The sequence below is a fragment of the Nelusetta ayraudi genome, unplaced genomic scaffold (assembly GCF_046127955.1).
Source record: "Nelusetta ayraudi isolate G7.1 ecotype Tasmania unplaced genomic scaffold, CSIRO-AGI_Nayr_v1 ptg000063l, whole genome shotgun sequence".
NCBI lineage: Eukaryota > Metazoa > Chordata > Actinopteri > Tetraodontiformes > Monacanthidae > Nelusetta > Nelusetta ayraudi.
In genome coordinates, this window is record NW_027466113.1 from 5,229,977 (window position 1) to 5,241,292 (window position 11,316).

General features: G+C 45.1%; 2 protein-coding genes across 2 annotated transcripts; one reads left to right on the forward strand and one right to left on the reverse strand.

The window, feature by feature from the left end:
- The first annotated feature begins 58 nt into the window (after positions 1–58).
- LOC142898205 (tumor necrosis factor receptor superfamily member 5) lies at positions 59–7,684 on the forward strand. Its single transcript, XM_076041027.1, has 8 exons — positions 59–646; positions 762–887; positions 1,744–1,890; positions 1,998–2,091; positions 2,461–2,537; positions 3,723–3,830; positions 5,129–5,284; positions 5,563–7,684. Exons 1-8 carry the CDS (start codon positions 571–573, stop codon positions 5,742–5,744), a joined length of 966 nt encoding a protein of 321 aa, XP_075897142.1. The 5' UTR covers positions 59–570; the 3' UTR covers positions 5,745–7,684.
- On the reverse strand, positions 7,002–10,468 carry rbp5 (retinol binding protein 1a, cellular). Its single transcript, XM_076041028.1, has 4 exons — positions 10,079–10,468; positions 9,557–9,741; positions 8,114–8,215; positions 7,002–7,206 (listed from the first exon to the last, which is right to left on the reverse strand). Exons 1-4 carry the CDS (start codon positions 10,152–10,154, stop codon positions 7,156–7,158), a joined length of 414 nt encoding a protein of 137 aa, XP_075897143.1. The 5' UTR covers positions 10,155–10,468; the 3' UTR covers positions 7,002–7,155.
- Between the last annotated feature and the right edge of the window lie 848 nt (positions 10,469–11,316).

An 11,316-nucleotide genomic window follows, 5' to 3' on the forward strand; every position in this document is an offset into this window, starting at 1 on the left:
AACCTCTTGTATTTCCATATTAAGGAAGCTTCTATTTGCAGTTGCAGCTCCAAGACTGGGCCAACAGGTCAGCAGGGACAATGGGGGATGGAGTACAAGGAAAGGGTGTAGAAGAGGGGGAGGAAATGCCTCATTGTGCACTTTGTCGAAAATGCCAAAAACGAGCTTAGGGTCCTGCGGCTGCACAGGAACGAGAGTGAGTGGTGCGAGGGCTGACACAGGAAGGAAACGAGGAGAGAGAGTCACATCGAGCGAGCGCAGACAGCCAGACGGAGGGGAACACTTTTAAAACGGCAACAACAAAAAAAAATGTTCTGTGGGGTTTTCCATTGTGTAGGATCAGAAAGTACAAGAGAAGTAGGAAATGCAGGGCAGGGAGGGGAAACATGCATGTAGTCAGAGGAGCCAACAGAGAGCAGCAGGAGTGAGCAGCTGAACGCCAGAGAGCGATGCCCTGACGCGTCGAGAGGGAGTTCAAGGCGAGATTTCATACAAAACAACGGAGTTTGTTGTCTTCAGCTTGGATACTTTGACAAACACACACACACGAGTGAAGGATTGCGGTTGATCATGGTAAAGGCGGCCTGCGAGAATAATGAGCAGTTTCGCAGCAAAGACGGGAGATGCTGCGACGTCTGCGATGAAGGTAGGTCCACGTTACCCGCGATGCGCGACAGTTTTGGGCTGTGGCCTCCGAGTGTGTGTCGGTTTTCATCATTTCAGCCAGTTTGGTCACATCGCTGCTTTGTTTGTGTCGCCAGGAACGTACGTGAAGGCCGACTGCGACGGGAACAAGGGTACCCAGTGCGAACCGTGTCAGCAAGGCTTCTACACAGCCACCAAGAACCACATGAGTTCATGTCACCTCTGCAGAGCCTGCAGTCGCAGTGAGTCCTGCAGCACAGCGCTGGAATTGCTGAACACACACATGGACACACACGCACACACTTGCTGGAAACCAGCCACTTGTACATTTCATTTTTTTTTTTTTTACCTGCAGCCCCTTTTGTTTTGCAACAGTTTGCCACAGCTCAGCCTAATTTAGTAGTCTCACATACACAAAGACAGAGCTTCTTTTTTTATCCATGTGTGTGTGTGTGTGTGTGTGTGTGTGTGTGTGTGTGTGTGTGTACACGTATACACACGTACAATTGGATACGCTCAAAGAGAAGAATTCATGCTGAAGAACCCATCGGGTATTGTAATGTGTGTCCAAACTTGCTGACTTATTCTTGTTTCTATCGCTCATCTCACCAAGTTCAAATTCAGCTGTTTCAGTCATGATGTTACCCACTCTCACAGCTCAGAGGGAAGACACAGCTTCCTGAGTGAGACATGGAGAGTTTGAATATTTTGGAAATGTTATTTTGACAGATAGCAAATTGGAGAGTTTTCTTTGTGTCTGCTGTGAAGCACCTAAAGAACAGCAACGAAAAGAGCCACTTTTTAGTTGGTCGCACTGCGCCTCAAAGGTTTGAATCCCTCTCAGGGGATCCTGACCGTAGGGCCACTTCTACTTCTCCACAAATCACACGTCAGACTCCTTCATTCATCGGAACCTTCAACATAGAAAAAAACAACGATTCCAGACATCACAGAGAGCACATGTGGAACCTCCCGCAGCCTGCTGCCAGCAGGATGGTTAAACACAGCTGCTTTCGGGATCTCCACACACATCAGGGCCCACACTCGCAGCATCTCACTTTTGATTCTCCATCCAATGACGGCGCTTCACTTTCTCAGGTGAGAACCAGAGGGAAGAGAAGGAGTGCACGAGCCAGGAGAACGCGGTGTGTGCGTGTGTGAGCGGCTACGTTTGCATGAACGAGACCTGTGACCACTGCCGGCGGGACAACAGCTGCCGCGTGGGTGAAGGGGTCGTACGTCGAGGTAGGTAGACCTCGGTGGGCTGCAGACCAACGAGAGCTCACAGCCGAACTGACCACTGGTGATTTGATTGATTTATGTTTGTTTGTTTGTTTGTTTGTTGCTCGCAGCAACACGCACCAACGACACCGTCTGCGCTCCGTGTGAAGACGGGACCTACAGCAACGTCACCGATTCCGAGTCGGCATGTCTCCGACACACCAGGTCAGTGGGCGTGTGGTGTGTGTCCGTCGACTTCCGCTTTCTGGGGAACACAATCAGTCAGCAGCTGTAGTGACCGAGCGTGACTTCTGATGAGTCAGTCGCTCGTCATCTGCCCGAAAGTTTGGTCGCACGCACGCACGCACGCGCACGAGCGAGCGAGCGCACTCACACTGCATAGGAAGTTTACCGTGGGTGTCAATCGACCGCACAGCCGTATTGTTAATATTTGCTCCGGCGCCTTTTCATTATGTCAGCACAGTATTTTAATGTGTATTTTCTTTATTATTATTATTATTATTATTATTATTATTATTATTATTTATTTATTTTTTTACTGTACTAATGTTTGCTCCATATTTTTCTCCTCAGCTGTGAGGAGATTGGCCGAGTGTTGAAAACTCCTGGGACCCCCACATCGGACGGCATTTGTGGCGAGTTTAAAAACAGTAAGTTGCCCAAAAAAAAAATTCTACACCCTCGTCCTTTTATTCCTGAATAGATGAAGAAAACCTGAAGCCACTAGCCGCGTGTCAGCCAGTGAGTTCCTGCTCACTCTGTACTTCCTACCAGCGGGGGGACGACGACGTTCAGAAAGGAAGTAGAAACAGTACAGGGGGAAAATACATCCACAAGGGCAAAGTGTTTAATTTCAATGATAAGCGAGAGGAATGGGACATGCACTGCTAACTTCCAATGTTGCTCCTTTTTTTTTTTTTTTTTTTAATTCCTTTCTGGTAATGAATTATTATTTTTTAAAGTCCTTAGGTCAAGACAGAGCAACCATTTTAACTGTAGCGCCCTCTCCTGGTCAACAGTTATTCCTACTTCTATTTACAGTAATCCACTTCAGTCTGTCTTTCTGTTTTGTTCTTTTCAACACGTTCTGCATTGGAAATATCTCCTTTTATCGTTCTCCGTTGTTGTTGTTTTTTTTTCACCAAAGCTTTACGCAATGCAAGTTTGTATTTCCAGAGAGTGTATAAACCTTCTGTTGTGGTTTGATCCAGTTCATGACGTACTTGAAACTCAGCATGCAAATACATGTCTAACCTGTGGGAGACTTACCTGCAGCGTTATTTTCTTTTTTTCTACGTGGAAACAGAACAAACGTTTTCATCACAGCAAACTAAAACGAGTTTCCTTCCACAGTGGCAAGCTAGCGCTACGATAGCAACATTATTGATAATTTGGCCTGTTTAGCATTATTGAAATTTAAGAATATTAAAAATCTGTTTATCAGTGTTATAAATCTTTAAAAAATTGCACATTACAACTTTCCATTCTTTCAAACTAACCTTTATTTGTTTATGCGTTTGTTTGTTTGTTCATTCAATCGTTGTTGAGGTGGATCCACTTTATAATGTTTTACTGTTAATGTATTTGCACTTAACAATGCTGCTCTGTTATAAGACCATGAATGGAATACAGGCCTAGCTAAAATTCGTGTTTCAAGCCGTTTTTAACTATTTCCACAGAACTTGTACTGGCCCTGTTGTATTTGCCTCATATTAGCCAGCATTCGTGCTCAGGAGGCGAGATCAGCGATCAGATTCTAAAACCGTGAGATGAACCACACTTGAAATGTACCTGGGGTGCTCTCTAAACTCCCCCCGTTCTGCCTGTTTCGTCAGCATGTCCGTGGATGCTTCCTGCCAGTCTGTGGTCAGGTCTGGTGTTGACAGTGCTCGTGCTATTTGTTCTCTTCTGCTGGATGAACAGACGCAGGTCGTACCGGACAGGTAAGCCTAACACGTGTGGGTGTGTGCCATTATTTGTCTGCTCGATTGTCAAGGGGACTGCATAAGTGATGCCCACGCTGCAGACAATGTGCGAATGTAAAAAGCCACAACCACAAGGCTCAAGTTGCTTCGTAGTCATGTCAGCCCCGTCATGACCACCCACTGTTTCCTTTACTGTAGACGTCGCCTAAGGCCCTTCTAAAATGTTTAAGCTAGGTTTTTAAAAAAAAAAATAATAAAAAAAATAAAAAGAAGACGAAGAAGACCACAGAGTAAATCTTATATTTGGCCCCGGTTATCACAATAAAACATCTCTTGCCGACTTCTACATCGTTCGATTCTGGCTTGTCGTTGAGCACAAAAGCAGAATGACAGTGAAAAACCCCCGTATGTAGCGAGAAGGTGCGTGAAAAAACTCGGCGATGTGACGAACTGAGGATCCAACCACATCCTGTCTGCACAGGCGGTCTTACAAGACTCGCTCGGCTCGACGTGACGCACACAGGCAGTGAACTCATTATCAGAACCAGCTCCCACACACACGAAGTCGGGTTTCAGTTTCTCTCCCAGGTCACCGACATTTACCGCAACGTAACGCTGGAATTTACAGACGGTTCAGCTTGTGAGATAATAGGTGTGAGTTTTGTAGGACACGTGTGTTTGATCTTACACCACACAGTGATTCACAGTTTAGTTTCTCGTCGTCCCCACCCCCCCTCCTGTTCTGCAGTAATGTAACTATTACAGAAAGTGGGAAGAATGTGTGGTCAGTGGTGTTCAACTCAGAAACAAATCAAATTGACAACCCTAAGTGATGTTCATGTACATGTTTGCACATATGGCTTGTCCTCTAACTTTATCGAACTTTAATTTGAAATGTCTGCACATTTAAAACTGCATTCTTATTGATTATATATATATTATCATTGTTATTTGGATACATTTTGTGAAAAATGGCCTCAGCTCTGACAACAACCAAAGAGAAAAGTAACCATCAATCAACGTGTGAAACTACAAACAGCACAGTTTTAATGGACTACACAAATTGAACTTTTTAAAATTTTCATAATAACATTTACTACAACATCTTAAATAGCATTTTATTTATTTCAGCATATTTTAGTTGTGAAGGGCTGCATGTATTGAAAAAGTTGCGGGGTCGAGCTATGTACTGCATATGATGCATCACAGCCCAAGTTGTAATTCGAGTTTACAGCGCCACCTAAAGGCTGACTAAAATCCAACCCCTGATGACGTTACTTTGTCATGTTTGTGTCTTGTTTGGGCCACCTGTGCAGCAGCGACCGCCACTCCGACAGTCGCCGTGGTTGACATCAGGCCAGTGGCAGAAGAGCCGATGCAGCTGGACTTGCCCTTACAAGCCACAGAGCTTAAAAGTTTCTGCCAAGAAGACTGCACGACAGTCAGCTGCACTGTTGAACTGTTTAAACCAGGTAATTAATCCAGGCAAAAAAAGAAGATTGATGCCCTGTGCCCTTATTTATTTAAGTCTTGTTTATTATCTTTCCTGATGTGACATATGTTCTTGATTGGACCGTCTTTTTAACTAATATTTCAGTCACTTAGTCAACTGTAATTGCTTCTCTTATCTTTGTGGTATAAGACTGATCAGCATGGTGCGCGTAGCTTTCCCACTTTCCTAAGTTTGGCGCGAACTCCAATGAGCCCAAACTGAGGGTTGCACTGACTTGACTTTGACCTTTCTCCTCAGTTGAAGACCCGGCTGACGGCAGCACCCAAGACAGCCTGGACAGCTACCAGCCCATCACCCCGTTCAAGGCCTCCGTTTCATTTGCCAACTCGGGTCACGACAACGGAAGCGCTGACTACTGCACCAGCACCTTCTGCAGGTCCCACTCAGAGCCGCAGGAGGACGAGTGGTGCGGGACATAGACACCTGTGTGGCGACGCTGCAGTCAGCGTTTGAACAACATGAAACTGGTGGATTTTTCACACCAAAGGAGAAAGAGGAAGTGTGTTCCCAGCCACAAGACTGAGGAACTGATTATTTCTGTGGCGTTCTTTCAAGGCCACAGGAGCGACTCGAAATGTCAGTCGTTTTATACGGCTGGGAATCGCAATTTTTGACCAACAAATCGACGGTGAGACCACATCTGAGTGATATTGTGATGGTATTGTGATATACTGTGATATGTTTGGTATTTTTTTTCGTTCGCCTTTTGTTTTTTACATACCAAACTTTGCAATACTGAAACCTTTGGCGCTCCACCTTGCATAAGTGAGCACTTAGCACCACCTAGTGTGGATTGAGACGTCAGCCGGCTTTTGTAACTTAAGAACAAGAAAGGCTCTATTGTTTATTGTTATTACCTTGATATGTTGTCTTTGAACTGATATGAACATGCAGAATATTGCAATACTTCCTTTCTTTCCAAAATTCAACTAACATGTCGGAAAGAATTTGCAAGTTGAGCCATCAGTGTCAAAATAGTTTTGTTTTGTTCAAAATATTTTTTTTTGACTTGGAAAGCAACAACACAACCAATCATTCACGAAACAAACGGCTGCATATATACGTATATATATATGTATACAGTTATCCCAACAATTAATCTTAGTTCTCTGTCTCTTATTTAAACATCCAATATCAAACCCATTTTTGGGTTTTCATTGTTATATCTATGATATCTATGTTATTTTGGACGTCACTCAGGATTGGAAGGGGACTAATAAAAGAAACGTCTGCAGCTTGAGGAGCTTATCACTACCCCGAGAGAAGTGTCAATGCACTTTGTGACATCGCAAAGGGCGGATTAGTAGCACTGTTCTAGCGCACACACATTCACTGATGGACTGACAAGAAAACACAGGTTCTTATGGGATGTCTATTGTTAATGACTTTTGAACCGTTTCTCTGCTCTACTCAAAGGTTCTGTAAATGTCAATTACTCCACGGTTGCCATTTATCACGTGAGACTCGCACACTGTCTGAAACAACTCTTGTATTTAAAGTCTAAAGTTCCACTGCAACTGTACTGAAACTTCTTTCTATAAAGTATCGAGTTTAATTTATTTTCCTCCAGAGGCCTGAACAAACCCGGGTCAAAAAGGTTGCTGCATTTCTGAAACCATTGAAACTCTGCATGTGCTGCTGTGCTGACACCACGGGGCGGCCTCAGTGCAACGGTCTAAACTGTTTTATGTCTTTATTACGATGCATGATGTCGTACAAAGAAACACGTTTGTTTGTTTTTTGTTTTTTTAAGAACCCAAACAAAAGTTTGAGGAGCGGTTCTGCAGCTCGGCTCGGCTCGCCCTCTTGTCCTCTCGGGCTGCTTCTCCGTCACATCTTCTTGAAGACTTGCTTGGCGATCACATTTTGAACTCTCATTTCCTGCACAGAGAACAAAGATCACCGAGTGGGGAGGTGGGTCACTCGGAGGTGTGATGAACACAGAGACTCAAACAGAGCTGGGAAAAAAAAACAACCCGATCCTTCCTTTCCTCATACTTTGACCTCTTAATCTGACGACCTTATCTTCTCAGTCTGTCTGTGCGTGGTTCAGTCCACAAGCCCTCCCCTCTCGTCGCCACTCACTGAGCCCGCCCCCTTTCATTCCCCTCAACTACACTCATCATTAGTCCCTCCCTGCCCCCCTCCCTCCTTGCCATCAACTTTGTGCAAGCTTGAAAAATCCACCATGTTGGAGGCCTGATCCGTGCTGGCGTGTTTTGCCAAAGCTCCTCCTGCGTTTGGACATTTTGAACCTTTAACTCTTTGTCCTTCTAGCGACGGTGGAATAGGAGTCAGTTGAGAGCCATTTGCTGGGACAACGCTGATTGTTCCGAGTCCTATTAAAAGCATGAATCCATGAGTCGTCTTTTGTCCTCCACCACTGCCACCTTACAGGGAAGAATGCAAAACGCTCTAACTGGAACGTTCCAATGTGGGATGTGTTGCAATTTGCATGATCTGCAGCACGTCTATCAGCGTCGGCATATTTTTACTCTCACACTTGAATTTTTTTCATTGTTCCGTATCCTCCCACCCCGTCTGTTCCGCCTCCAGATGTAACCCTTGATTGTTATTTTTATTTCAATCATGTAAATGATAACTTGGAAAAAAAAATAAAAATAAAAATGAAAAACTTATCAAGAAATCAAAACAAACAAAATAATAACTCATAAGTAACTCAGTTTACATGAACAAAAAGGAGTAGGAAGAAGTCTAAATTTATCTGATCCTCCTCCCTAAATTGTACTATTTCATCACAACTAAATCATAACACTGCCTCACTGACCAGATGCAGCCTTTCACCGTCCAGCCAGTGTGTCCAGCCTCGGCCTTCCTTCTCGCCACGCTGCACACACTGCAGCTTGTCGCCGTCCCAGCTCACCGTGGTCTGCAAGAGGACAGGGAGGCAGACGTCACTGTAGCAGTAACACGTAACATGTATTTCTGACATGACGATTGACCTGGATTCTGTTCCTGGGGAAACGAGACACTTGAAGAAGAGCTTTAATGTAGCCGATGACAGGTGGTAGAACAAGCTAATAAATGTTTATAATTATTATTAACATAGGTGAAGATTTCCTGCTCTCTAAGTCGTAGGAAAGGTGAGAGACCGCCTGTTATAAAGCCACACGGAAAACATTTAATAAATACAAAAGCTACTATAACAATAACAAGAATGATAAAAACAGTCATGTAGACATTTCCTGTATCTCCTTAATGACACTCCTGTGCGAGTCATTATGTCACCCTGTGGCCACCCCAAGGAAACATTTCTGGCTCCAGCAAGGCCTTCTCTGCTGGCCTAAACATTCTTGGAAAAGTACATTTTCCCATTACTATGGTATTAATTAAACAGTTATTCCCTCTTTTACTATCATAACATCCTGTGCAATATTTATGTATCCATTTTTATGGCTTTTAATCATCTATAATCTTTTATACTGATTATTTTTTGGCGTTTTTACTTCTTATTTTTGTAATATATGTAATGTTTTTACTTGTACAAATGGCAATAAATATCTATCTACAATGTCCCTCTATAAAGTTATTCTCCATAGTCTCTTCTTTTCATGTCGTACAATATCCCACAATGCGAACTTTATTGAAAAAGTTTAGACAGGAGTTTAAGCTCACTGGCCTTAATTCCAACTCTTGTGATTTAATTGCTCTGGAAAAAAAATGTTGCTCGACCAAAAGTCAACTATATGAAGGTGATGTAATGGGTAAGTGTGATTCTGTTTGGATTCTCGAGGCGTCGTGTCATATTGAGGGTAATATGAAGTGTATTCATTTAGGGTGGACTAAACATGACATCACTGATGGGCTAGGCGTGAAATGCTCGGTGTGTGTGTGTGTTTATACTCTAGGACGTGCTCTCTGGAGATCTACAAAAGGTTTCTATTCTAGAATTAATTATCTGGTGGAGCTTTATTGATGTGAAAAAGAACAATACAAGATCTGAAAGACACACACACACACACACACACACACACACACACACACACACACACACACACACACACACACACACACACACACACACACACACACACACACACACACACAGCTGGGCGAGTCCAGGGTCTGAGCAGCAGGGAGCAAGAAGCACACAAAAGATGGGCTGGGTGAGATGGCTCCTCAGACACATTCCAAAGTGAACTCGGCAAACTTGTGCAACAGCAACACACAGGCTGGAGTCCACATCAATCGAAGTGCACGCTCCGATCACCTGACATTTGCGACCATCCACCGGGCCGAGGTCCTCCGTGAACTCCTCTCCGATGGTAAAGTCCATGTTGAAGTTTCTTAGGGTGGTCATGGTGCGGATCGTCATGGCACCCGTGTCGGGGTTGTGGGTGATGTCTTTGGAGGGCTTCAGCAAGCACACGAGCCCCCTTAAGACAATGTTGATGTCTACAGAGGCGAGAGTGAGAGAGGAGGGAGCAGTTGTGAGGAATTACACGGTGCATAAAAGAAAGAACTCATCCATTTACACAAAGAGAGCGCGCGTGTGCGCGCACACACGCACGCACGCGCGCGCGCTTTCCGGGGTCACACAAAGGACAAGGTGATGACTTAATTCAGTGCAGCTGCACATACTGATGACCCTCCTCACCATTACTCGAAATGAGTTGCGGTGACGCCTCGAAGTCAACGTGCAAAAATGGAAAATCTTTCAAAATAAAGGTCGATCAAATAGAGAGAGAGGGGGGGGCAAAGAAAAAACGGGCAAGGAAAGTCTTCATCTTACCTAAAGCTGAGAGGTACGCGTCCATGTTCTCCTGGCTCTCCATCTGATACACGCCGGTGTAGTTGGGTTTGGACATGGTGGCGGACGTGCTGTTGCCGGGGGAACAAAATCTTCCGTCACCGCTTTGAAGTCGAGCGAAGAGTGCGTGTGCGTGGATCCAGCAGGTGAAGCCGCCGGCGGAGGCTGCTTTTGATATCCGTCTCACTTGTGGAACGAGCAACAGGACAATGCCTGGATTGGACGGAAGTGCGCGCGAACGAAACGCTGTTGCGTGCCTCTGGACGTAGAGCCGCTGCTGCTGGAACTCCCCTCTTCTTCTTCTTCTGCTGCTGCTGCTGCTGAGTGCTGGACTGGGCAGGGCTGCACTTGGGTTATGAAGAAATCCAGCCTGCTGCTGCTGCTATTATGTGACTCAGTCTCGCGGGGCTAGAAGCAGAGGGGGGAGGGGTCCTGCGCTGCACAATTTGCACGGATGGTGTCTTGTAGTGGGGGAGAGAGTCTCTTTATTTTGGAAGGGGGGCAGCGTGAGTTGCATGCAGTTTTATGTGCGCCCATAGATGAATTCCAGGTAAATACAATAGCTCGGCTGTGGACAGATAAGCAAATAAATAAATAAAAAGTTGATTTCACAACTTCAAAAATGCATTGTTGTTGTTGTTGTTGTTGCGGTTGCGGTTGTGGTTGTTGTTGCTGAAGGCAAAGTTTAACCCACATTGACTTTTCACCTATTCACAGTTCTGCTGCTGCTGCTGCTGGAGGTTTTTGGTGATGTGTTCTAGTCTGCAGCAAAACAAAGGTAGAGACCTTAAACTGGCTCTCTAGTTCACATGAACAGGAGACTCAGGTGACAGCAGACACTGGAACACGGTTGTTGTGACTCTTACTGCCTTGAAGCCAGATGTCTTGGCAGACGCTGGTGGATGACGCCGCGCAAGAATTATGGCGGCGTGTTGTGTTTTCATTTTGTTTTTTGTTCTGCACCTGGGTCCACGGCGACCTGCGCAGGCCTCTGTTGCGTTGGCATTGTGTGTGATTATTTCCCCTTTGTCACCACCTGGCTTCTAAGCCTTAAGGAAGAGCACAGGAGACCCAGTCCAACTAAGAACCGTCAAATGCAAATGCATGTGTGTGCCAGTTGCATCAGAGATGTTTGTGCGTGTGCTACTAGCAAAACACTCCTCCAGTCCTCCAGACCAGGGGTCACCAACATGGTGCCCCTGAGCACCAGATGGACCCTC

What these genes read in the sequence shown, in the direction of transcription:
- LOC142898205 (XM_076041027.1), top strand. Translation starts at nt 571, where the DNA reads ATGGTAAAGGCGGCCTGCGAGAATAATGAGCAGTTTCGCAGCAAAGAC. An exon ending in TGAAGGGGTCGTACGTCGAG is followed by an intron (nt 1,891 to 1,997) that starts GTAGGTAGACCT and finishes TGTTGCTCGCAG; the next exon opens with CAACACGCACCAACGACACC. An exon ending in GCATGTCTCCGACACACCAG is followed by an intron (nt 2,092 to 2,460) that starts GTCAGTGGGCGT and finishes TTTTCTCCTCAG; the next exon opens with CTGTGAGGAGATTGGCCGAG.
- rbp5 (XM_076041028.1), bottom strand. Translation starts at nt 10,154, where the DNA reads ATGTCCAAACCCAACTACACCGGCGTGTATCAGATGGAGAGCCAGGAG. An exon ending in CGCGTACCTCTCAGCTTTAG is followed by an intron (nt 9,742 to 10,078) that starts GTAAGATGAAGA and finishes TCGCCTCTGTAG; the next exon opens with ACATCAACATTGTCTTAAGG. An exon ending in TGGATGGTCGCAAATGTCAG is followed by an intron (nt 8,216 to 9,556) that starts GTGATCGGAGCG and finishes GTCCTCTTGCAG; the next exon opens with ACCACGGTGAGCTGGGACGG.